General features: G+C 44.6%; 2 protein-coding genes across 5 annotated transcripts in view; one reads left to right on the top strand and one right to left on the bottom strand.

Annotated features, from left to right (window-relative positions):
* Positions 1-220: 220 nt before the first annotated feature.
* On the top strand, positions 221-5,697 carry LOC136438517 (mitochondrial fission process protein 1-like). The gene is made up of 4 exons (XM_066433328.1): positions 221-415; positions 1,139-1,266; positions 1,856-2,091; positions 3,014-5,697. Exons 1-4 carry the CDS (start codon positions 298-300, stop codon positions 3,081-3,083), a joined length of 552 nt encoding a protein of 183 aa, XP_066289425.1. The 5' UTR covers positions 221-297; the 3' UTR covers positions 3,084-5,697.
* Positions 5,698-7,189: 1,492 nt separating this feature from the next.
* The window catches only part of LOC136438515 (matrix metalloproteinase-14-like), a 33,126-nt gene continuing 13,426 nt past the window's right edge, over positions 7,190-26,889 (bottom strand). The window contains exons 2-12 of one of the 4 annotated variants that reach the window (XM_066433324.1): positions 25,833-25,962; positions 16,376-16,482; positions 14,500-14,565; positions 13,939-14,040; positions 12,541-12,772; positions 11,832-11,990; positions 11,270-11,437; positions 10,741-10,877; positions 10,278-10,416; positions 9,414-9,589; positions 7,190-8,705 (exon numbers count right to left, since the gene is read on the bottom strand). In XM_066433324.1, the coding sequence (XP_066289421.1) occupies positions 8,436-8,705; positions 9,414-9,589; positions 10,278-10,416; positions 10,741-10,877; positions 11,270-11,437; positions 11,832-11,990; positions 12,541-12,772; positions 13,939-14,040; positions 14,500-14,565; positions 16,376-16,482; positions 25,833-25,962 (1,686 nt within the window). In that variant the 3' untranslated portion in view covers positions 7,190-8,435. The remainder of the gene's footprint in view (positions 8,706-9,413; positions 9,590-10,277; positions 10,417-10,740; positions 10,878-11,269; positions 11,438-11,831; positions 11,991-12,540; positions 12,773-13,938; positions 14,041-14,499; positions 14,566-16,375; positions 16,483-25,832; positions 25,963-26,889) is intronic. The other 3 variants (XM_066433325.1, XM_066433326.1, XM_066433327.1) reach the window with 3 other exon arrangements.

The raw sequence follows: 26,889 nt of genomic DNA, 5'->3' as shown, positions 1-26,889 counted from the left end.
TACAAATTTCCCGCGTTTTTCGATTAGCTGCGGTGAGGTCACCGGGTCACGTTATACCTTCTGATGTTCACCTTGAAATAGTTATACTACCTCTTAGTTGGTACCCTGTTGGGTAACATTACAGATATTCTCATATAATGATTTTTGAAGTGAACAGTACTTCTACGCCATGCCAGTGACTGACCGACAAAAAAAAGTTAAATTTCCCGCGGCTTTCAATCAGCTGCGGTGAGGTTAGAGGTCACGTTCTAAAAATGGCTGCTGCAGACGACACACGTGAAACAACAAGGACAAGCAATGATACAGGGCGCTACTATTCATAGCAACACGTCAACCGGCGACACCGCAAGTATGGCAGACCCTGGAGCAAAAAAGGAGGTGGATATCTACCGAGATACCCTTCTGCGTTACCTAGGTAAAACGCCGTCTGCATTCATTATCATACAAAGAGGGAGGGGGGCATTCGCCGGGTCCTCTGATGTTGATGTTGGAAAGTTCATGATGTCTTTTCTGTTGTACGAGTGTTTTGATCGATATTGACTGTGTAATACGATCCTTCACTCTATGAATAATTCTGCGATTTCCTGTATTAACCACGCACATTAATGCATACATGGTAATATAAATGTCCTAAAATGCCCCTAACGTTCTTAGTTGAACTTGAAGGTCAAAGACCATCTCGTGAAAAGGTCAACAAATAAATACCAGTACGTCCAAAAGAGGGTATTGTTAACATGTCTAAGTGAAAGGGAAGCTTACCTGACCTTATTTTCTCGTCATTCTATATATCATAAAATAGTTTTTATTAGACCATGCATGTTGCTGATAATTTGTTTGACCCTCCATATCATCATATTATTGAATTATCATTTTATTATAGACTTCAGCAATCATGTATTCTATCAGTAGTAGAACAGGTATCAGAATCAAATACAGGTTTCATTAGATCATTAATTCATTAATTAATTGATTCATTCAATTTCTCACACTCTAGAAATAAGATTCTCAAGACATCAAATGCTTCTAGCCAGGCTCCAAGTCAGGCCACATATGTGCATCAGAAGGTAAACCTGATAAGTTCCATTATCTAGTCAGCTCTGACATAATTCTAAGGTTAAACTGTTGCATCACGTTTCAGGATATGCTAATGAGGTTGGCGAGTCGTTCCGTGCCCTGGTGCCGGTGAGTGTGGTGTGGGGCAGCTATGTGGTTGCCACGGCCTACTGCACAGCAGACGCCATCGACAAGGGCAGGAAAATGGCCAAGGTGGGCTGAGTTGTGCCTTCCACTGTTCTTCTAAAGTTTGCAGTTGAAACATGTGACAGTTGTCTAACCTGTGGTCTATCACTCTATGTGTCTTACTCCAAGCATTTTCAAAGACCACCAAGTTTTGTGCAAAAGTTATGTGCGACCGACTGTTTGCCTGCGAAGCTGGTGCGTTATGCCAAATGACTGTTATACTGGCTATACAAATACAGATGTATAACGAAGAGGTTCCTGCGGTGTTTGACAGAGGAAAACATAAGAATATACAAAGAAGGAAAGATCATGGCTTTCAGTGTAGGAATGAGAAATTTCAAAGACATACAGAAGTAAGAACTAATGTGTTAAATAATGTCTTCTCCTACAACAGAGCCATGTCGTTGGAGAAGAAATTATTTGACACATTAGGTTACTTTTTCTTACCAGGTGCTAGTAATTTTTGTACAGTTGGAAAAACGTCCTTTTCCCGTGTAAACAATGAGTTTCTGTAGCCTGGGTGCCATCCTATTTCTACCAGGGCTCCAGGGTAGCGAGTGTAGGAGCCCCGGTAGAAATAGGTTGGCACCCAGGCTAAGTTTCTGTTCCTTTCCAGAATCCAAAGGTTGAGCCGGCAGAGAAGACTAAGAAGGTGATGCAGGCGGTTGTGGACACGTTTGTGTGGCAGGGCCTGGCGTCTGTGGCCATCCCTGGCTTCACCATCAACAGACTATGTGCCTTATCCCTGCTGCTGTTGAGGAAGACCACCAACCTGCCCCTGCCCATCAGGAAGTGGGCAACAACTGCCGTCGGGCTGTCTGCAATACCAGTCATCATACACCCTATCGACAGGTGAGCTGAAGTCTATAGCCATTGGTTTACAGAGTCAACAGGCCTACAGACAGAAGCAAGATATACAAAGTACATGTACAAAGTGACCATTTCTACTGCTATAAGGACTACCTGGCCAATATGACCACCTTTTAGTGGTCCCTTAGATAATTTTTCAAGCATCATGTACAAAGTGACCATCTCTACCCCTATAAGGACTACCTGGCCAATGTGACCACCTTTTAGTGGTCCCTTAGATAATTTTTCAAGTATCAAGAATCATGTCTATAGTGACTACCTGTTCACATAGTCATTGGTCCCTATTCTCCAAGCAGAGGTTTCGGTCGAGTGGGGTAGGAGTGTCCCCTAAAAAATCCCGGATACTTCTACCCCACCCGACCAAAACCTCTGCTTGGAGAATAATCGGTCCCCTTAGTGGTCTTCTTGGGCAGCTTTGACCTTTTTGATTATTATTTGGTTATATTATTAAATTATTAAAGTTATTACATAAGCCTATTAAACATTATGAAAATACATTTGCATTGAAGTGTCAAGAACTATGACAGCCAAGCATGCCCAAACTATTGTAACTGTGTAACAATATTCAAATACATATGTACATGTACCTTTCTCTTGAAATCAAATACATATGTACATGTACTTTTCTTTTGAAATCACAGAACTCACAAATTCTAGAAAAAGTGGGACTTTTCGTCTTCCACTGCTTCCGAAAAAGAAGTCAAACCCAGCTAGTTTAGATATAGCCAACAATTGTATTGAGTACCAGTAGCCTATTGTTACAACAAAGTCAGACACAGTTTACTGACGCATGTATGTTTTTTTTCTATGTTTTTACCATATATTTGCAATTAGCCCACGGGCATGAACTTGCAATAAACTTCTCAATAACATAAAAATATGTCTCTGCCCCCCTCCCCACCAGGTCAGTCGATTTCCTACTGGACAGCACTCTGCGGAAATGGCTGGACATTCAACATCACCATGGCAACTGAACCATCAACAACTCAGGGTGACATAGAGGGTGAAGTAGCAAAGTTGTGTTCATGCAAACTAATCACACGCATCTGGTCCCAGACAGTCCACAGGGGTTGAACATTTGTAGATTTGCTACAGTGTGTAGATTCATTGTACTCCTGCAAGGTTATATTTCAAGATATATTGGATTTTCACAGGTTAACATTTGCCAAGAATACAAACTCATTCAGCCCGTTATATGCCATATATTTTTGCCATTCAAGCTACAGCTGTTGATTAAGTTCTTAATATGCTACATACTTTGTTTGTACCCAAGGCACCGCTCACTGCTCTCAGATTTGACCACTGTTGTTTATAGCCAATAGACTGCTCATTGGTGATCAGCATTGGACCTTCACCCCGACCAATCAAACTCAGATTTGTATCAGCCATTTTTTTTTTCATACGAATCTGTATCAGCCATTAAGTTGTGTTAACGACTACATCTGACAAAGCAAACTTGCCAGTGAGATGGTGGAAGGTGTCACCTTTCAAAGATGTTTTGAGATTGACAATTTTGGCACTTGGAAGTGATTGAAAGCAACCACGATGTAACGTTTAGAGAAAAGTAGTAGAAACTATTTTTTTCTAAACGTTAAATCTTTGGAAAGCTGACACCTTCCACCATCTCACTGGCAAGTTCGTTTCGTCAGATGTAGTCATTAACGCAAGTTAAAAAGGGATTTGTCAGGAAATGGCTGATGCGAATCTGAGTTTCAATGCGATTCACGTGGTTTGATTGGTCGTTTGATTGGTCCTTACAGTATTGATATTTTGTAAATTTGTTCTCAGTTGCATGTTCTTCTCTTGGATGTCCATCTCAGGGCAATGATGATGTTGTTGCATGTTAAGATTCAACAAATGTCCTTTTCAAACACTTCATAGACATTCATTCTCAGAAGTGTTTTGCAATACAAAACGGGGGCAGTAAACTCTGGAAGCTGATCACATCTGAAATAGATAAATAGATAAACACACCTGACAGCAGCTACTGCAGCAAGAAGTAAGGCAGGGTAGTCCAAATGTCTGGGTTAGTTTGTTTTTGATGGGAGTCTACTGTATTTCCTTTTTAGTTATCTACCTCATAAGCAGATGTCAGCAATGTTGGAGAGAAAGTCAGTGAAAACATGTTGGCAGTTTTTACAGAAAACATGTACATTTTTTATGGATATCAGTTTATTGGTGCTATGATTTCAGGATTATTTATGTGCTCTTTTACTATGATGTTATGTACTTATATCATAACTTATGTCATGTGCCAATGCACAAGCTGCTAGTACAAAACTTTACAGAATCATAAACGTTTTACTGATTTCAAGGGAAAGTTTTGTAGTTAAACACAATGTTGCTGAAACATTTGCTACCTGTGTAACAAACAAAAACATATCTGCACAGAGACAGCGATCAAATAAAGAGTACATGCCAAAGCTTCCCACGTATTTGGAAGGGATCCAAATATACCTTATACAAGTCTCCCTTAACAATTCTGCTGTGTTGATATATGAAATTAAGCTCTCTTTAACTAAATCTAAACTCAGAATTCTCTCAGTATATGCAATGTGTTGAAAGAAGTCTAAATCGTATTCTCCATGTTATACATTTACTCCATAAATACATCCCTACATTCATCTCAAACAATGACAATGACATTGATGCTACAAACCACCTGTTCAATCTGCCTCCTCTTATGGCAATAGGAGAAGGGCAGGTACGATAGTGTTCTTGGGCCGTCTTACTCCAATCTTTTTGTACTTAAACATGTCAAGCAAAATTCGCTTACTACTCACAATGTATGTCTGCAGTAGTGTATTTGTCAATATGAGATTAACTGTGATTTTCATGAATGTCAAGCTTCAAAAGTTTTCACTATGACAGGTTAACAATTGGTGACAAGTTACTACTTTGCCATTTGGAAGAAGTCTACTATACAGAGGCAATAGACAGCATGGGTTTGGTTTTGTGATTTGTTCAACTCTCCCCCTGTCATGGGTCAATTACAATACATAGATTAGCATGTAATTCATCTTTGTTGGTAGAAACCTTTATGAACAATTCCTGTAACCTGTATCCTACAGTTTAGGAATTGTTCATAATGATACATATTTGCTGTCGTCTGTCTCCTGGTCAGGGTTGAAAGTTGGGTATGTGTTCCCAGGTTGTTGACGCCATGTTGGTGTGTTCGAGGGAAAATATGACAGTGTTCTGGCTGATGAATAGTTACAGTGCCAAATGGAGGTTTCCAACTGTTTGAAAACTTCATGAATGTTAACTGAAAGTGTTTGTAAGATTGTACACAGGTTATAGAAAGTTCAAAGGGGTAAATGTTTGATGACAATCACCTACCTTTATTCTGTGGTATACCATGGTATAGTATAGTATACAGTCATTGATTGTTTCATATGTGCATTTTTGCATGACAAGACGCACAATGTAGAGGAAAGGTTGTGAAGTAGATATGTACTGGTAAAGATTTCTCATGTTTTTATACGTGTAGATTTGATTTTATATATATTTTAGTATTTGAATGTTTACATCATGTTGAAGGTTTCATTTCATAGAGAAATATTTAAAATAAAGAAAGCAATTCTCAAAAATTTGTTGTCTATGACTTGCCTGAATTTCGTAAGTAAGTCACAAGGGGGCTCTTCTAAGCAGACTCAACCATGAGTGAGGAGTTTGGCGCGCATGGAGGGCCTGTGTAATCATCCATGAATATGGAAGTAAGTCGTCCTGAATTTCTTCGTTTCATGTACATGATCTATGCCTATTAATCTTTTTATATTTGTCGGCGTTTAGATCTTAATCGACATCAGGGTAGCGTTTTATAAGCTGTAGTTCAATGGATCATGGTACAGTTTAGAAACTACATACTTTCGTTCGTCAGTGCCCCCCTCCCACCTCCTAATGTCTGAAAACGTGTGATCCAAAACAATGAACGGCCGGATGGTAAAGACTGGAAGCGGCCTTTTCTCGTTGATCGTTTGATCACTGTATCAAAACAACGTTATGATACCTATAGTGAGTCATAGATATTGTGAAACTGGAAATATATCCAACCTACCTCATATTGTATTTGCCAAGGTCACCATTCGCGCGGGATATCAAATGCATGTTTACTTTGGCCATAACATAAGGGTGGGTGGTTTTGATACAGAAGCAAGATATTGAGATTTTGATTCAGTTTGATTTAGATGAAAAACTCATATTAAGAGCCATGCCAGTAGATCAGTAAATGATGGGGTAGTGGAGGGATGAAGAAAGATCATTGTGAGTAGTCCAAACACTTAAAGCTTTATACTCCGTTTACCCAAGGAGGTGGTTTACCTAATAGAGAACATCTATATGATACGCCCGAAACAGTTACCTAAGCAACTGGATATGATTTTGGAAAAAGACCTTACCGTCAATGTCACTGACTAAAGGTAGTGGAAACGTCTGACCGTTTACAAGATCATATCCAGTTGCTTGAGTAACTGTACATGTTTCAGTTTTTTCGTATCTTCTTACCTGGACTTCTAACCTTCATCGACGAACCTCTCTGTGAGTCTGTACACTTCTTCCTATCGTCCATCACAGCGCAATCAGGACAAGCAACCCAGCAGTAGTCTGGGTGCCATCCAGGTTTACCGAGGCTATCAGCATGATCCCGTCCTCCCCTCAGCAAGACCTAATGCTATGGTCACATTTTACAAACCGGGGCCCGGCCGGGTAGTTTCCGGGAACAAAAGACAACAAAACAAACAAAATGTAAAAAATAATCGTGACCATAATTTGTACATATTTCTGGACATAAACTTATATTTTTCGTTCCCTAAAACAGCCCGTCCGGGCCCCGGTTTGGAAATGTGACCACAGCATAACTAGGATGGCACTCAGGCTATCAAAACACGTCCAGAAGAGTTCAGAGGAAGAACTAGGGGAACAGACACAGAAGGATCGTGGGAGGAAGTAGAAGGAATTTTCTGAGAGAATATTTTGTGAGAGGTAAGTTTGAGGTCGTGGAGTCAACTTTTGCGTCCCGCAATTCATCATTTTAAGAAACATGTGAGGAAAAACAACAACAGACACCAGTAGTGAACGGTAATACGGAACACATTTTCCTATAATCTTCTTTATTTCACATAGAGAATATCTGTTGGAAAACAGATCTACTTATTGAAAAAAAGATATCCACAGATACGATGGACACAGTGAACTAATGGTGGGTCCAGCCCAGCACAAGCAAACCTATCATACCTACTCATACATAAGCTCATCCTAGTCTTACACATATTGTATATAACAAAACTATGCTCCTAGCGAAATCATTTGAATACACAGACATACTTGGGAGAACATACGTTTACAAAGATGTAACCAACATTTTAAAACCCTAGTTTGGATCAAAATTATATATTTTAAGTAACTCACCACATACACGTTTCACACTCAGAGAGACAGAATATTGCCTGTTTCACAGATGTAGACGGCTTTCCCTATTTTTAGGAAACTTGTCTTGATACGCGAAGAACCTCGACATACTACCTAATAACATAATATTTCCTCGCAAAGGGCTATAAAGGGGTATAATGAATGACGTGACTATTTCACTGCAACACGTCCGGGGGCTTAAATGTACAGCTATGGACAGTCTCGGTTAAGAACGTGTGTCGAGCACCGCGAAACATGCATTACAAAAATACTCTGCTTTCAATAGAAAGTGAGGAAAGTACCACTTAAGCACATTCTGAATAAGTTATTTAAGATGAATTGAAAGATTCAACGACCAAGGCCCAGCTACCCCCGTCAAATTCAATGCTAAATAAAAGCGTAGAAATTGAAAATGCGACTCGCTCATTGGTCGAACTAATTATCATAAAGGGGAGTCATGAAACTGTCATATCATCATGTAATTGTAGATTCAAAACTTTCACGCAGCCTACCAGGCGCTTTGGATAAAACGTCCCGTGTTAAGTTGACTGTAAACCATTAGTCCTATTTGGTCAATTTCTGCTATATGTCATCAGCTCCAACAGGAGTCAAGGAGAAAAACTATCTACATGTTGGTCACACCGAGACAATGGTGCGGTAGTCAACGAACAACAGGAGAGATGCACCCACACTCAAGTTCAAATGTACACTATTTACAGGTGAGTTGACGTAATCCTCTCTAGCCCTTCCATGTTCCGCACGCATGTTGTGTGGTTCGGGTAGTCTACAGTTACTCTACACATCGTCGCATCTCAGTAACATTTGTTCATCTAATCTGAATGATTTCTATCAAGAATCCTTGCCAGTTGAAGAAACTAGAACGGCAGCTACGACTTATTGAGAATCACTACAAGCTGTCATCAGTGCGCGTTTTGTATCGTCCGAGACAACCACAGTGATAATAGAACGCAGAGTGACGTCAGGCTGCCCCGCCATGACACCCTGGACGCGTCGCTGCCCCCCACCAGCCCGTTCACCCGTTGGTCCTCGGCTCCGTTGGGCTGGTCCGTGCTGTCCGTCCCGGGCGCCTCCCCGTCCTGGGAACCCACCCAGTCGGGCTCCTGCTGAATCGGGCAGCCCAGCCACCACTCTGCAGTGGAGCGGGGGTACTGAGGGTCGGACTCGGCAACCTGAGGGGAGGGGGGGGGGGGGGAGGGTACACAAGAGATCAGCATGTGTGTCTTTCAATGGTTCACTCTTTGATAGTAGAGAAGTGCCATGGTGAATGTTTACACATGCCTATACCTGTTTAATTTACACATGTCTATACATGTTTGTACATGTGTACATAAAGATCGTACATTTAGTGTACTAGCTTGGTATCGAAACCTATAATAGCTACCGAGTCTCTTTCATCCACTCCGCAGATACAGTATATATATACTTTGCGGACAGGACGAAAGAGAGCCGATAAACGGCAGCTTTATACTAGAAGTATGTTTGGATTCAGGCTATTGGTACACAGCACATGGAATGCAAACGACATGGAGCTCCTTGCACCGAGCAAACCTAGTGCGCTGCAAGAACAGGACGACCCACTGTGGCACAGGCACTGGACGGAGTTAGGTCAAAGGCACAGTGGATCTTAGGCAACAAGACAGAATACATTTCATATCCTCGTGTAGCGGGGTGTTCGGCCCAGAACCCGAATCCCCTGACGCCATCGATGTTGTGCCCTTGGGAAAGGTACTTGTATATGACTTTCCTCACTCCACTCAGGTTTAAAAATGGGTATATTGTATCTTCTTTACGTGGCACTTTTAAGATAAGTCATTAAAAGCTTTAGGGCCAACGTCGTCATTGTCCAATTAAAAGCAAAGTAAAAAAGAAATTCATACCCTTAAATTGTCGTCGTCGAATCTCCAGTAGCGGCCTCCCTGAAAGAAGTATGTTTTTCCGTTTTTCCACTGGAAGGCTGCGTCAATCTTGTCGGGGAGTCCCGTCCACACGGACAGGGGCTGCGGATACCCGTCATCCACTCCCCAGCCTTTGGAGTACCGCCAGTACTGGTTACCTAGGAGATGGACACGTCATTCATGAAGCTTTTCTCAAGCGCTAGCTTACAAAGCTTCTCCGTAAATAGTTTCATCAGGATGGTAAATCAATTCAACATAGTGTGCTTGAGTACACAACCTTACCATTTTTTCTACCGACGTTTCTACAAACGTCTGCTGTCTTCATCATTGTAAAATGTGTATAAGAATCAGTATTAAAGGCTTCATTTTACACCGAAGAAGACAACGGACAACGTCGGCAGAGAAAAGGAGAAGGATGAGTAACTAAGAAAACTTAGTTGAAGACCAAACGCTTCTTCTCATCCATTACGCTTTACTGAAGACTACAAACGCTTCACCATCCAATATACTAAATATTAAATCCACGTGATCATAAACACCGCTCTCTAGGTTAACCTACCACTCCGGCTTGTTTCGCACGCCCTTTGGAGCATTTGGCAATCTTTTGTATGCAGACCGTTACATTCAGTGTGCAATAAAAGACGGGGCACTTCTGCATAGCCCTAGTGGGCCGTTTGGTTACGAGTAATAGTAGAACAGGAATATCCGAGAGAGAAAGGCAGTAGCCTGTACGTGTTACACAGTCTCTCGCTGTCGGGGGCTTATTGGTCCTTCTCGCCTGACCAGTAGAAGGGCTGCTAGAAGTCTAATTTACTCAGGCTAGACAGACACGTAGTTTTTGCCTACCTTTGATGAAGTAGGTTTTCCCGTTTCGGCCCCACTCGAAGGCGGCGTCTACGTGGGTCGGCACCCCGCGGAACCTCTCCATGCTGGCGGGGTAGCCTTCATCTAGCACCGCGTTGGTGAACCGCCAATACCGCTCACCCTGCCGGTACGAAAACAACACATGGTACATATCATTGTATGCACTTATTCGTTTGTATGTATGTATGTAGTAGACCTTACGAAAGTCGCTGTGTTTTTGTTAAAATTTGTTGTGTCGATAAAGATCTCTCCCTGTCATATGAACGAATTCACTTTCCCAGTAGCAGTACGTATCTCAAAAGTAGAGGTTGGGCAATGCAGTGTTCCATGCAGGCGGATTTGCTAGTATGTACGCTCTAGGCTATAGCTATTATGAGGCTTGATCGAGAGCTTGTGAACAGCTGATTAGTTGACTAGCTAAAATAACCAACGTGCGGAACAGTACCTTGATGAGGTATGTTTTGCCGGTACTTGGCCAGAAGAGAGCAGCGTCTATTGGTCCTGCTACGCCCCAGATGTCATTTATTCTCATGGGGTATCCAGGATCAGGGCCGATGTCGTTCAGTCTCCAAAAGAACTCTCCTAGATGGGAGAAAGGGCGGTGTGAGCGTGATGTTTGATATTTGACATTGAGAACACTGCATGTAGAGTTTTTTGCTTTGTTTGCTATAGTTTCTAGTAGTGCCATCCATTAATCATTTTAAGGTTTACATTTCTTGAACAGGAACAAGAAGCTGCTAACAGAATCTTCTCTTGGCCCATCTAGAAGAAAAGTCCCAACAATTGACCTATAATGTCTATAATGCAACTTTCAACCTCATAAGATATGTGATAAATCATTACACAGTTTATAGGGCCATGTCTGGACAGACCAGCGAAGGCGTAGTGAAACGGAAAACATCACGTCTTTCATCTTTATAACAGAGGCCGTAGGACAATGTACGGTGTACGGTACAGCGGTGCAGTGGACAGACCTGCGAAGGCGTAGGTGGACCCGTTCTTGGTGCGCGTGATGGCGTCCAGGTGCCCGGAGCAGGTGGTGGGGTCCGACGTGCCTCTCGCGTCGTAGTCGGGCACGTCGACGTCATTGGACGGCGGGCGCGGTCGCGGGTGGGGGCTGGGTCGGTCGATATCAGCCACTCCTGGAGTTGAGGAGACATAGTACATAGTTAAGTCAATAACAGAAACGACCTTCTTCAAGAATCTACGACAACCAAGACCCCACGTCTATTCTAAAAGTGCCTTCAATTTTCCGTCGTAAACCTATGGATTTCGCTACAACACTCACTCAGTTTTGAAACGCGTTTTGTATCTACAATGTAAGTGTGGGTTAAGCTTAAAATTTTGCTATTACTTTCATAGAATAAGGTGAACCCCTTAGTAGTAAGCAAGTGCGGGCTCATTCAGATAGATTGTTAAAATCGAGGATAGGGCCTAATAGGTTCCGTAGATGCGTCTGTCATCTTCCTCAGGGCAATACTGATTACACACTGTAGCTAGGTGTATCAGCCAACAGAAAACGTATACGTCACGTACCGTAGAGGTTCTGTATCCCCTCCACGTCATCCGGCGGCAGGGTGAAGGCCGGGGTGTACCCCTGGTAGAACGGCGCCATCAGGGAGCCCCGCACGTCAGAGTGCCCCAGACCCAAGCTGTGCCCGAACTCGTGCGCAGCAACAATGAACAGGTCCGTACCTACAGGGAAGATATACGGGAATGAATATCTGCAGAAAACAGTAAATAAAAAAAGTAAACCTATCGTCAGAACCTGTATTTAAGTTATTTTTTAAACAACCAAACATAAACATGGTGTTGGACATGAATAATCGCTTTATCTTGAGCCAGGTCAAGCCTCACCTTTTTCTCTGTTGAAAATACCATAATCTTTATTATGTTTCTTTTGTGAGAGGAGCGATGGGTGGGGGCGGAGGTTGGTAGTCGGGTAAAACTAAGAATACACCAAAAGGGGAGGTGTAAAGAAATGAAATGAAATTATAAGGGAAAGTAGAACTGTTGCTCTTGAAAATGGGATTGAAAGGGAAAAGGGAAAAACAAAGGAATGAACTGCACTGATATCACATAATAGAGCTGCGGAACCACATATGGGCCGGGAGCAAGACATGTAACTCCAGTATGTGTGATCAGTCCATCGTTTTCTGTGAGTACGTTACAGTTACAGAAAGGGAGCAAAGGGAAAATCGAGGAAAAATAATAGAGCAGAAAGCGGAATAAAGAAAGGCTTTACATGTTGAGTTTATGCACAAAGGATCACCTCCGGGCGTGCGAACCGTCCAGGTCTCCCCGTCGTCGAAGTGCGCGTCGCCGCCGTACTGCGGGAAGAAGGCGTGCGCCAGCTCTCCGCCCGAGCCGTCGAACGGGTTGCCGTCCCCGTGCTCCCCCACCGAGAACTTCACGTCTAGGTCCGGCCGCCCCCAGTAGATCCGGGTAAAGGTCAGGGGTGTGTGTCGGGCCCACACCTGTAAAGTTATTAATAATCGTTCAAAGTAACTACTGTAAACATATCGAGGAATCAACAAGACTTTTCTGATCCGATAGCCTAGAAAGATAGTAGCAAGGTTTTTTGGAGAAGGAAAAACAAGAAAGAAACTTGCGATGTAAAGATTTTGAAAATGGAAATGTTTTTGAATAGGTTGAATCTTCTGGACAACACATTTGAGGTCCAGGAGACATTGTCGGTTTGCCGGTTATGGTGAGTACTTCTGTGGTACTGTCCAATAATTACTGATATCGTTTGTAATGAATTTGACTTCAGTTTTGGTCAGTCTATCATTTCATTAGACGGAGGGTTAGGGCACAACCAATGTAGCATTTTGCCTCAGTTGGAATTTGTGACATACGTGTCGTTCAAATAGTCCCGCAGATATAGCCTCTACCAGGCTCCGCGGGATGGCAGGTAAAATAGTAGAAATTTATTTATTTATTTGTTTATTTATTTATTTATAAATAAATTGGCCTAATAGAGTGAATAGTGTGCCAAGGGAGTTAGCTACGGAGAGAGGGTCCAATCTGCGAAATGGAACCTTACTGTATAGCGGACCTACCCTGTATAGCGGAGTACCTCGGCTGATTTCTACTATTTTCCCAACGATAGGACGGAGCCTGGTAGAGGCTACCGCAGATAAACAATGGTATCCTGCGGACAGGGGCTAGGACGTGGCACCTTTCCAACTTCCCCTCCCCTCCTTCATGATAACGGTTCTCTCTACGGAGACGCTTCCTTCCCGGGTACAAACAGACCATCCATACAGACATCGTAAATGTCAGTTCCAAAAGGTCTTTTCCCGTCAGAACTGGTGCCAGGCACCGCAGTGACCGCTTCATGGGCATGTCCTGTACTTACAACAGACAGCCGAATACTCGATTATCAACCACTGCCTAAACGGAAATAAACTGCCGAAGGGTATAGAAGGGCAGCTACTGCACGCAATCTGTTGTCCTCATTGTCTGGAACTCATGTGACCTCACTGCAGCGTAATCATCTCGGGCCAGGTGCGCCCTCGTGTCTAACATTCATCAACGTATCCCTAATGAATATTTCTTTAAAAGAGAAAACTCAACAAATATATCATAGTCTTAGAGCTTATTGAGACCCCCCCCCCATAAAAGGGCAAGACTATCGTACCTGAAAAGCTTTTTCCACGGCCGATTCCACTTCGAAGGCGGGGAGGTCCTGAGTGTAGGCGGAGATCCTGTACGTCAGGTCGTGCTTGCGCCATCTGCTTCCCTAGATGGCAATGGAACATTCCAAACGGATTAGAAACAACGCATGTTAGCTATCTGGAGGCGCTTTAGTTGGAACCGTGTCTCTGTTAGTTTGGTACATAACAATCGGAATGGAAGCGGGGCGACGTACAAGTATGCATGATGTAAATCTATCTATTAGACAGAAAAAGGAAAAGACAGAAAGGGGAAAGCACACATGCTACACCTGTGTCACATCCCAGTATGCTTGACATTTGAGAAAATCACATGTCTGTTTTTGATTATTTCATTCTGGTGAGTTAGCTGTCTTCTTCTACTCCGAATGTTTGGTATATCTAACTCCTTTGCGGCCCCAGTGAGCGCTCCAAGAAGTTCAAACAAGCAAATGTCGGAAATGTTAGGCAGTCATTTCCACAAGGGTGACAAAACTCGAGCAACTGGGTTGAGACTAAAGGTCAGAGGTCAGGATGGTTGTATTGACCTGGTACGAAACATAGTCATAGGGTTGCACGATGTCCGCTGCCGGCGATAGGGAAAGGCTGGCTTCCTGAACACACAAGCAACAGTTCGTTAGATTGGAAATTCGACTTAAGACTTCTACAAAGAGGATATATTAATCTAGAAACAAGGGAAGGCACTGGGTGTTAGTGTGACGAATGGTTTGGAGGTGGGGTTTACAACACGACACATCAGCCGGAATGAAGAAATGGAACTTTGTGTACGATTACGATAGGTAATGCGGTCTACCTCCTTGTGAGATACCGGTAGCACATGGCATGTAGCAGAGAGAAGAACAAGAAAGAGAGATTCAGTTAGTACGTTTTCTTCCATGTAGGTATTGCCACTAGCTTTCACAGTAAAACACAGTGCCAACTTGATACCACGAGTGGTAAAAATATGGTTTTGGTGTGCAAAGTATTACCACAAGCTGGCTCACTGTGCCTCTTTAATATAGCTTCTTGTGGCCTGGTTCCGATGCGCTGTCAGTTCGGCGCGAATCACTTTCGAATTTTCAAAGTCAATGTTGGAAACGGAAGGCACGTGTGATACGTAGTGGCACGTATTGGAGCCGAACTACATGTACTGAACCACATCCCATCCACCAGTCGGCCACACGACACGAACTGTGGTGACACCACACACACTGTGCGGCGCCACCGCGGCTAACAGCGCCGCGACATGTTAAAACCCTGCCTCTGCATTGTTGTGGCTTGTACACGACACGGGGCACATCGTGGGACGATCCGAACAACAGATGCCACATGCTTGGCACGTTTCGACTGTCCTCACGCCTGTTTCTCACGAGATAACCAAGAGGACGGACAAATATTAGCTGCCCTACGTGAACTCTCGGGTGTGGTTTTACATGTAGTTTTAAACATGACACTCTTTCTAAGAAGTCTCAGAACGTTTATCTCAAATCTTTCGAGTAATCAAATCTGTAGGACTGGACTTTGAAAACCGTCATTTGGCATAGTTACTTACAACAGTAAACTGAAGCTGCGTTTGAAACCCATCCAGTCACCTCACCGTAGCGTAGACAACATTGATGCATCTGACTTCAAACATCGGCCAGATATATTTATTTGAGGCATCTCCATCTTCTTGGCGGAGGAAAATTCAACAAACTAGCTGTCGGAACTGTCTGGCCGTCACACAAGCCATCTGGGCCCGGATTGCACTTGACATGTGGGCCCGCGCCAAGTTCCGAACAAAGTTTGGACTAAGTTGAAGCCAATTTTAAACAAATTCGAACTTGACCTGTGAGCCTGCCACCAATGAGGGCCATGTGAAGACACGAACATGTTTGCCATCAGCATCACCTTTTCCGTACATTTTTTTCAATTTCTTTTGTGCTCGAGGGTCACCTGTTCTTAATTCTCGCACTCATCGAATTGCTTCCGTCATTGATACGATTTTGCCTTGGACACTTTAAGACTATAACACATTCTACAGACGTCATTTAGCCTCCACCAGGCCTTACTACCGGGGTATGGATCGTAGAATTCGGCAAAAAGGGACTTAATTGGCCAGTAGAGTCAGTCCATGGTCCCCCCTACGCCAACGAATTAAATTCTATGGTGGTCAAACTCCACCGGCAAATATTCTACCTATAGTCTGCCGGCGTAGCTACCCTGGTAGAGACTATGTAACAGTGGACGTACCTGGATGGCGTAGTTAGTCTGGTAGAGACTATGTAACAGTAGACGTACCTGGATGGCGTAGTTAGTCTTGTAGAGACTATGTAACAGTGAGCGTACCTGGATGGCGTAGTTAGTCTGGTAGAGACTATGTAACAGTGAGCGTACCTGGATGGCGTAGTGAGTCTGGTAGAGGCTATATAACAGTGGGCGTACCTGGATGGCGTATCTTCGTTTCCTGGCGCTGTTGGCTGTGCCCACGATGTCCTTCACGCCACACCGCGGTCTCTCCATCATTTCCAGGGTCGGCTCGTCAAGTTCGCCTGGAACAACACAGAAGAGGATGAGCAACGACTCCACAACGGTTTTACACCGTGATTCAGACATCGATTACATTTACTCTGCCACTGTCTACACCTCAAGATGGAGGTACGGTGCCTATGCTGTGTTGCATGCTTAGATCTAGGTCGTTCTCTAGATCGAAACAAATGACATGGCAATTTGGAAGAAGAAGATCCAAACCGTACACCTACAAAGCCTGATGTGGCGAAAGTAATTGTACCAGCACGAATGATAACAGATTAGCAATCAATCAATCAATCAATCGATAAGTCGTTAAGTACTAGTATGCAACATGACAGATTTTATGAAAAAGAAGTATAGACATTCGTTGATCTATTCAGATCTCACATATGTCATATTTCGGCCTTTACCTCTACTAACAGGCGTTAACTCTGACACTGTAAATACTGTTCACTGATGTAGATATGTTTGTTTACTCAAGCCTTTTTTTAAAAATGCAGATGATCTATAGATAACCCCGTATCTTTAAAGGCTTTCTTGGAACTCTTCTGCACCTTCTACTTTTGTTTTCATATCTCCCACACTGTGTCGTTAAGGAGAAATGAGTGTTCTTTTGGAAGGGAGCTGGTAAACAGTTGACCAGACGAGATGTTTGTTGTTACCACATCATTGACCAACCAGTGCATTGTCACTGTCTAGGATGAGTGGTAACGTGTAAAAGAAGACATATACGAAAGGGGAGAGATCTCTTTCACCACATGGTATAAGTGAACACTATCGACCTCCCCCACCTCTCACTACACCTCCGTCCTCGTGTTTCCACCCTCTAGACTAATCAAACTCCTCCCGGCACGCAGGACGGAGCGTGTGGACGTGAGAGGGAGATGATAGGTGTGTCAACTTCACCAGCATCTACATCTCACATGCTTCAGGTGTTGGGTGATGGCCTTAATCTCCATGAAAAATGGAGATATAGTTTTGGGTGTGTCTGTTTGTCTGTTTGTATGTCTGTTTGTCTGTTTGTGTTTCCGGACTACTGTAGTCAGCATAACTCAAGAACCTGTTGATGGATTACGATGATATTTGGTATGTGGGCAGGTGTTGTGAAGCCGAAATTCAAGGTCGATTTTGGACCCCCTGGTATGTGACCTTGGTACTGCAGCAGAAATTCCATTTTTAATCCAGTGGTGCATGTTCTTTCACAAATTCACATAAGATCATAAACAAGGAGCAGCCTCACAGTTGAGCCCCTGGTTACAATTAGTTGGTTACTGGGAGAACCCGGTTCGAATCCGGGGAAGGGCATCCATGGCCAGGTTGGAGCTGCATTCGTCTTTCGGAAGGGACGTAAAATGGGGATCCCGTGTTCGAGAGGTTACCTCGAGCTCTAAAACAGCCTCATTAATCAGATGGGTACCTATAGCTACTGGCTGTACTCCAGATTAACAACAAACCCTCCTTGTACGACACTACCCCTACATCCCGTGGTCCAACGTAGCTCTTACTCTCCAGTGGAGGACTCAGATGTTAAATGAGATTGTCAGAGGACGGGTGCCAATCGGAAGAAGATCACCTCATTCAACCTTTGCTTGGGGATTAAGAGCTACGTTGACCTGTGATAGCTACGCTGGCCGGGATGCGGGATGGTGTTGAGCAAGGACGGTTCCTGACCTATTAAAAATGTGCGAAAGAATGTGCGCCCACTACTAAGACCAATACCAATGTACGCTGTCTGATAACAAATAACCAAGTCACAATAACAATAGGAACGGAAGACACCAATGCCGATCATGGGGCGTGAACATGAACTTGAACTAGTTCCGGGGACTTCATATGCATGTTCTGTGTAACATCTGTCCCGATACAGGTGCACGGTAGACTACTTGGTAGGTGAAGGCAATGGTCATGAAGGGAATGGTCATTTTGTCAAACTAGGACGTAAGGGCAGCGCCTCACACTGTTGAATACACTTAATAACCTTGGCGGCTCTCTTGCATATTGATAAGTGGACCACTGAACGTAGAAATTTGCAGGAAAAACGCTTGCAAATGTTCCCCTTTCGTCATGGTATAAACAATGCGGCATCTATCTGTCGTTAAACCAGTCTAACATACATGTTGGGTAGACAAGGCATTTTCATCAGGCAAATGAATAGCAAACTGACTTTTGTATCGTCAATAAATCGACGTAGATAAATTGTAAGACATCTTGGTTGTAATCGTTATCTATCTCGTAAGACGTGCACGACTCCAGTCCCAGCCGTACGCTGTGCTTGGCACGGTCCCAACGCTTAAAACGGCCACCCAGCAAAATGTCAACTTGCGGTGTTAGCTAGGCGCCGTCAGTACACTGTGATGTAGTTTATCATAGTAGAGCCCGGCTCGGCAGACATCGGGGTCCTCTGGTCCGGAACGGGGCTCCGCCAAAATTGGGTTGAACTTCAAACCCCGTGACGTCACCGCGAGGCGAGCCCGTCGTTAATTAAGAGTGATCACACAGTCCCCGTGCGTCAATCGGCCGGGAGGGCAGGGCCTGCGGCCAGGTATTCCGTCCCATTATTACATACGCGCCATTCCGACACCGTTATTTTCGGCCGCGCTCTCCGTGGCCATTTGCGACGGGTTCTCCAAACAGGGCCGCCCCCTCCCCGCCCCCTTCCCCTCGGCAGATGTGACGGCCGGCTCCCGCCAGCACCCTTTGATCGCCCGAGCCTGAAAGGTCGCGCCGCGTTGAGACCACCTTGATATTCGCGCCTCGGTGCGAGTAAACCTCGGCTGCCCGCGCGGGCTGCCCTCTGAGGAAAGGCCAGAGCTTTATTGGAGAGGGCGGGCAGGGGGACGGTAGTCTTCCCTATCACAGGACAGCGGCTCGCTAATAAATCACATCTAGACCCCATTCAAAGCCTGTAACCGTCCTTGGTACTCAATCGGTATTTACCGGAGCAAACGGTGCTGCAGCTACTCAGGCTGGTTCAATAGTGTTTGGGTAAGACAGAAAAAGGGACAAATGGGGATATAGGGCAAAAGGACACGGGTTCGGAAAGCCAGGAATTAGTATTTTCCAGAGATGATCAAGTCATTTGTATATCTTACACGTTCGGTTGAACCGTCTTTAACCCTTGGTATTTAACGACTTTTGACAAGGGTAGGCATGGACTTCAGAAAAGATATCACGCATTCTGTTCGAGAGGGGGGCAGAAGGAAATGCAGGACAAGCTATACAAGACAATCAGTCGGGCCAGTCTGCAATCAGATACCACGAGGGAACACCACGGCAGCATGGCAGGGACAGTCTGAAAATGCCACCATCATTCCACCATATTGTGGATTAAAGCCCTGCGGTCCTCGGGCTTGTTTGTTTACATCGCTGCTGGATGTCTTCATCGTTCTCTAACTGTGCGTGACGATCTGGTTACAGTCTGACATATGATAGGGCCTGGTGTAGGCGTGATGATGTGGTAGCCTCGGATCCAGTCTCTGGGTGATGAGCATGAAATAGCTAGGTATTATGATGCCATAGCCTCGGCCTCTTTGGGCGGTGACTACGATGCGCAATGTAGTAACTAGACGAGATCATGTGATAGTCTCGGATGAGGTCTCTGGGCGATTGCTCCGATAGGGCATAGTGTAGCTGGACGTGATAATGTGATAGTCTCGATCCAGACTCTGGATGAGGACGTTTGATTAGGCATCTCTGGATGAGGACATGTTATAGGGCATGAAGTAGCTCAGTGTGATGATGCCATAGCCTCGGATCCAGTGTCTACATATTGTAGGAACCGAAGTAGGCAGGCTGGGTGACGTGATAGCCTCGAATCCAGACTCTGGGTGATCTCTTATGATTGCCGGGACATGAAGTGGCCGGGCGTGATGATACTCTGAACCAAGTCTCACACGTATACCTTCCTCTGCTCTGTCAAGCCTTCCCGGCTACCATGGGTTCATCCATGTTTGTTTCGGTTACAGCAGTAGGAAACAAGAGGTAGGCTAGAAGCCTCAACTCTGCTGCATTTCATGTAGTGAGGCACGCCGTCCTCACGGTTCTCCACTGCCTCTTGTCTGTTGCTACAGCACGCACTCCTCCCGTCAGCACATGATTTACGTGGGGCTATCGCCTAGCCTTATATCCAAACCTATCATAGCTCCCCAGTCTGCTCTTGGTAGCAATGATAGGTTTGGGTACCAGGCTAACTATCGTCTCCAAGGGCGGGGCAGTGTTTTATCAACCTTATTGTACCATGAAATATTTGACATGATGTAATTGCAACACTACACTGTTTAGGTAACATTTAACTTGTCATAATACTCCCAGGACGCCACACGGACCGACCAGAAAAACCACAGCAAATTGGGAGGCGCCGATTGAGTCAGCCAAGGCCATGTTTAAGTGTGTGTGAGTGGGGAGAGAGGGCGGAGATGGGCTCTGGTGTTAGAAATACTCCGGAGTCAACTTGGTATCAAGTGCACATAGCTTGGTACACACTGCCAGCTGTCCCCCATAACTGTTGGTCTATAGTCGTGTTCTGGAGTGTTTCAGTAGCATATCAGCCTAACAAGGTATTTCCTGACTTCTTGAAATGTAAATCATTCTGCCGATGTTTTCTGTTTAAGTATTCAACGATTATGATCATCAAAGATAAAGATTATCGTATGGATATCTATCCTTTACACTTCGTCTAACATACAGGCGGACACATATTGTAGGCGGGTAGCGTTAAACAGGGGACTGAGTGGTACGTGACAATCTACCACATTATTACTTCATGATGAATGCGACTGGTCCTTGCGTAACTCGAGCAACCACGGGCGGGTTACTCCGAGTGAATTGTAATTGGTCGCTCATGATAAAAACAACAGTCCATGATGGAGATATGGGGTCGCGGAACTCTACTTGAAAGGCTTTCTCCTCCTCCCTTGGCAGGCGTTCCTAGCCTCCACCAGGCCCTCTTACGGGCGTATGAATCGTAGAATTCGTCAGAAAAAAAGGAATAATTAGTCAGTAGAGTCAGTCCAAAGTGAAGATCACATTTCGCCACCAGGCCCTCTTACGGGCGTATGAATCGTAGCATTCGTCAGAGAAAGGAATAATCAGCCAGTAGAGTCAGTCCACAGTGAAGATCACATTTCGCCCGTAACGGAGCCTGCAAGTGAAACCCTGGCGTAGTTAGTCTGGTAGAGACTTAAGCCTAGGTTACACATAGCCGAACATGGCTCCCGAACGCTAGCCGACTCGGGTCGGCTGAGGTTCGGGAGCAGTCTGACCAGTTTTTGGGCCACGCCTATCTTTGGCGCCAAACATGCGCCGAAGATGCGCCGATCATCCGCTAACCAGTACACGAATTACTCCCGAATGGGCCCCGAATGCTTTCTAGCCTACTCCCAACCATCCCGACCTCTAGCCGCAGACTGCCGAATCTCTCCTTACTAATCCCCGATCAATTACAGACCCTCTCACGAATTGAAATGAACATATTCAGCGACTTTCAAAAGAGGGGTCATTTTCGGTTTTTATTAAAAAAATCCCTTCTATTATGTTGTTAACATCACCGAGAGATCGAATTCGGATTATGGTTAGCTTTAATACTGCTTTTAGTGTTCTTCTTTGTTTTTGGTCGTGTGAGGGTCGTGGGTGATTCGCCCACGTTCCGATAGTAGTCACTTGGTTGAGAATTAGTTAGCAGAGATTTGTCTACGGCCTTGGGGTGAGTTATGGGTAGGTTGGAAACTACTTGGGAGTAAGTCAGTAGTGTCTCTGGCGTGGTTAAGGTTCTAATCTTACTGCTGACTTAATCCCGAATAACAGCCGAGCACTAGCCGACCGCGCCGAACGCCAGCCGAACACCAGCCAATCCATTCCAGACCCTCCGTCCAGAGCCGAATGTTTTGAAATTTTCAAAACATTCGGCTGGCACAGCCGAACACCAGCCGACTCAGCCGAACGCCAGCCGACTCAGCCAAACGCCAGCCGAGCTAGCTCCCGAATCACTCCCGAATCACTCTAACCATGGTCGGGGGAGTGTCGGGAGGCCATGTTCGGCTATGTGTAACCTAGGCTTAAGGCGTTTCCTGGAGAGCCTGGATCTAGTGCGACAAGTATATGTTCTGTAAATGTACAGCTACTGACACGTCAGGGTCACCCTGGTGCTCCGTGCCGCCTGGTTCTGGTTTCGGCCCATACCTCAGCCTGCTCAGCCTGCAGACGACCTTACCCGCTCAGGCTACCTGGCAACGAGCCACGTTCTCCAGCCAAAACGAACCATAATCGCCTTCCCAGGCGATGGAAGGGTTGTTACAGGAATGCTACTGGCGCAGGGACGTTGAACAAAATAGGGCTTTCTTGAAATAGGGCTTTCTTGAAATAGGGCTTTCTTGAAATAGGGCGTTCTTGAAATAGGGCTTTCTTGAAATAGGGCGTTCTTGAAATAGGGCTTTCTTGAAATAGGGCTTTCTTGAATGCGAAGAAAGGAAGTCTTGAACATGGTAGTGAATACAAGCATAGTATTACACATCATGTGATTCGGGACAACAGATCATCAAACAGTTAAAACGGAAGTTAGTTTGACAATGAGGGTCACGAGGCACTCTCCACCGATTTTGTGTTGAGCTCCGATCGTACGAACAAGCGGTACAATCCACTTTGCAGGCAATCAGCATCTCCTAGATCCTGAAAGAAAGTATGCAGCAGGTTTATATGTATGTCTAATATGAACCGTATACGTGCGACCTCACGGGTTCCGTGGAATCATGTAGCATGCCCAGCTGTAAGGAAGTATCGCAGCGTTTATATTTGGCGCATAATTCACTTCATATGAGAAGTGACATGATCATCCCGTGACACGTCATTGCCAATAGTGGCACGCTCATTCATGTCCCATGTACAGGAACACGCCGCCGCTTGAGTGACACCGCTGCATGGTCTGGCACGGGGACCGGAGAGGCGGATTAGCGCGTTATATTTGGCGTTTCCGTGATCCCGGAGGAGTTATGGGGATTTTGGGGACAGGATCCGCGGAAACCGAAACTCCCGGATACATACCCAACATACCGACATCTCTCACATGGTGATAGATGGGAAAAGTAGGGACCATCGATATCCTTCCCATCAATGTGACTTTGACGGTTAATTTCTTTGGGAAGACTGTTTTAAAATCTGGGAATACGTTTGGTCATGACGTCAAAATTGGCACGACGTATCACCAGGGGGGGGGGGGGTTAGATGTATAAACTTTACAAATCTGTCAAAGTTTCCCAAGGCTGCCTCCGTTTGGAAGGATGCTGGTTTCTTTCCAGTCTTTTGGAACACAATGCAAGTACAGTATATAATTCGTCAGAAACGACCGTGGCTAGTGCTTTCTAAAACTGGTTTCTGAAATGAGTCATAGAATAACTATGGCCTTGTTAAACGGTTACTAGGTCACCGAATCACATACGGCAAAGTGTGACATGTGAACACTTTTATGGTCAACAGCTGCTATACATATAGAAGAAACCATGGCAACCTAAAAAAAGGCGTACATGGGTGGAGTCTAACGTTTCAAAATACATGCCTGAACCTACGTGCTCATTTTGACAGCTTACTCTTTCTTTCTTCTTTTCAGGTACAGAGGGGCTGGATTTTATGTTTGTTTATTGTTTCGAAAAACGTTTAATCGCGAATGTAATGATAGACTTTTCACAACAGGCCTTTCGTATTTCAAAATGCTTAGAAAGACCTCTTAAAAAGGCTCCTATCACTATTGTTCGTCAGTTTTTGTCGTCGCAGGCTGAGGACTCAATTTGGATCAGACCGTTACACCGGAAGAGTATTTGTGTGGCAGCCCTTTTGGGACTGGACATTTTACTTCAATCGGTGTAAAAGTGCTACAATAGCACATGCCATGGTAGAGACGTAACTTTCTATCTGACTATACATCGGAAACAGCCGGACAGGTCTTCAGGGGACAGACAGCGAGGACCATGAGTCACCGTCACGGGAATGCCCATCTGGTCACCCGCTGGGCGTGTTCTCACTTTCTCATCGGTGGTACAGGGGAGCGCTTTGTGATATTGCCAGCATTAGACGGCATTATTGGACATTAGTATTCAATGCATTGTAGCCAGGCTGGTATCAAACTCCATTTACGGACAAGACCTCTTTGTTCTTTGATATAAGTTTACACGAACCCCTTTAAAGAAAAATCTGGTCAACTTGATTAATCTTAGCCTTTAAGAGTTCATAAATATGTTTTATTCTTCGTCTTAACAGAAATTCAGCATTTTGCAAAACAAAGCAGAACGCAGGTACATGTATATACACACAACAGCTTATCCGTAGGATTTCTCAGAATAACGCAGGATATTTTAATCCAGCCTGGAATGTGGTGTTTGCAGTGTAACCCATGCCTGTACCTTCTAACAATAGAAGTAACTTTCACCTGACTGGGCTAGTATATGGCGAGTGAGTAAGCCTGTTTGTGACACCTGAGTTAGCAGGTATGTGATACCTGAATGAGCAGGTGTGTGACAGGTACTAATGGTAAGGTAAGGTCGCCGGGACAATTACCCGTCTGACGGGAGAGGAAACCAAATTCACTTTCTCCGCTGACATGGAAGAAGGGTCACGAGGTCATTCCAGGTGAGCTCGCTCGAACATGAGTCAGGTGACATCTTGAAAAGGTGTCTCGCGGTTTCCTGACTCCAACTGAACGGGTTAACTGTGCCTGCGGCTGGCATATGTATAGTATTCAGGCGTGCAAACTTTCGACTGTTTAATAGCTACACCTGGCGTGCTTGAAATATTCAGATGTGCAAACGCTTGAAACTCTACCTATGGCTATGGCTGACATACCTGTAGCATTACGGTGCATAACCGTCTGAAACTGTACCTATTTAATGCATGTCGTATGAGTAAAATGCAGGTGTGGAAAGCTGCAGCTGGCGCACCTTTGATATTCAAAGCTACAGACTTTTGAAACTATACCCTCATTAGGTGTGCCTGAAATATTCATGCATGCGAACCTTTGAAACTTAACTTGCGACTGGCTTACCTGCACTATCGATGTGTGCAAACGCATTACCATGAGCCTGCCAGTAATATTCAGGCGTGAAAACTGTGAAGCGAAGACGACCTACTTACAGAATTCAGGTGTGGAAAAGTCTAACCTACCTGTAATATCCACTGTCAACTGTGGTTAAGGCTGACCTACATGTAATTCTCGGGTGTGCAAAGGTTTCGAAGTCGACTCGGGGCTGTGTGTGAGGAGCTTTGGGCGACTCAAGTGGAGTTTTTCTACTAGAAAACGCTACATGAGTGGCCTAGGATTCTCCTTGCCGACTCCAAGTTTACTCAAAAACGCGTGTTTAAATCGGGCCTATAACCACGCTTGCCTTACCTGTTATATTGATGTGTGCGAATCGCTGGAACTGTCTGATAGCCTTGTTGAGGTTGCCCTGTGCCTGCAGCCCGCCAGTCTGTTCCGAGGCTGACGTAGACGGCAGGTACCCGAACTTCTCCAGGTATTTCTGCAGGGGAGAACCGTGCGGTACATGTTAGACAGCATCCAGGGGGTTCCGGACGAAATGCAAAATCACGTTTATTGTTCTTTTTAGATGAAACAAGGAAAGGTTTTCAGACTTAACAAATTAGTGTTGATGATGAAATTGAGTTCTACCATAAGCTTAGCATCATTCTCGTACATCATAAAACACTCTGGGTTGAAATAACACGTGAGCATGGGCGCGGTGCATTTTACGTATCTGCACAATTGGTGATATGATTTACACGTTCTGGTCATTTCATTGTTGTCAATTTTCTAACATATACATATTACACTGTCATCAACGCTCTACGCACGAAAGCATTTTGCAAAATCTTAATGCAGCATCCAGATTTACATATTAAACGCATATTTCCTCGCAATTCTCTGTCTTGAGAAATAAACTGTCCGTTCCCGTTCGCCATGACTGGCATGAGGCTCTTGTCTCTGGGCAAGTCGCGTACATCCGCCCGATATAGCCCGGCATGTCTATATGTAGTAAACCAGCCAGTTCGTTAAACCAGATAGTATCCGCTCAGCTCCAGTTTGCACGCGCACACTCTTAAAGGGTATAAGACACCAATGACATCAACATTAAGAATTTCCGGAAATTACATAAAACACAATACTATTGTATAATAACATAGAAATTTTCACAAAATATTCACACTTTGGATGTTATTGAACATCGAATCATGAAAACATCATACCTCCAGATCTTGATTCTTCCCACCAGGTAATTACATTAATCAGTGACATGCCAGCTCATGACGTCACGAGAACATGGCAGCCGATTTGGAACTTTGCACAACGGCTCGGAAAGAACGTTATTTTCACAAGAAAACGAAATAGATATTGTTAAGTCCTTTAATTAAATGTTATCACGATAATTAAGCACTGTTTGCTCATCAAA

The sequence above is a fragment of the Branchiostoma lanceolatum genome, chromosome 7, assembly GCF_035083965.1.
Source record: "Branchiostoma lanceolatum isolate klBraLanc5 chromosome 7, klBraLanc5.hap2, whole genome shotgun sequence".
Lineage (NCBI taxonomy): Eukaryota > Metazoa > Chordata > Leptocardii > Amphioxiformes > Branchiostomatidae > Branchiostoma > Branchiostoma lanceolatum.
Note: the sequence above shows the minus strand (reverse complement) of the source record. Positions and strands in the feature narration are given on the sequence as shown.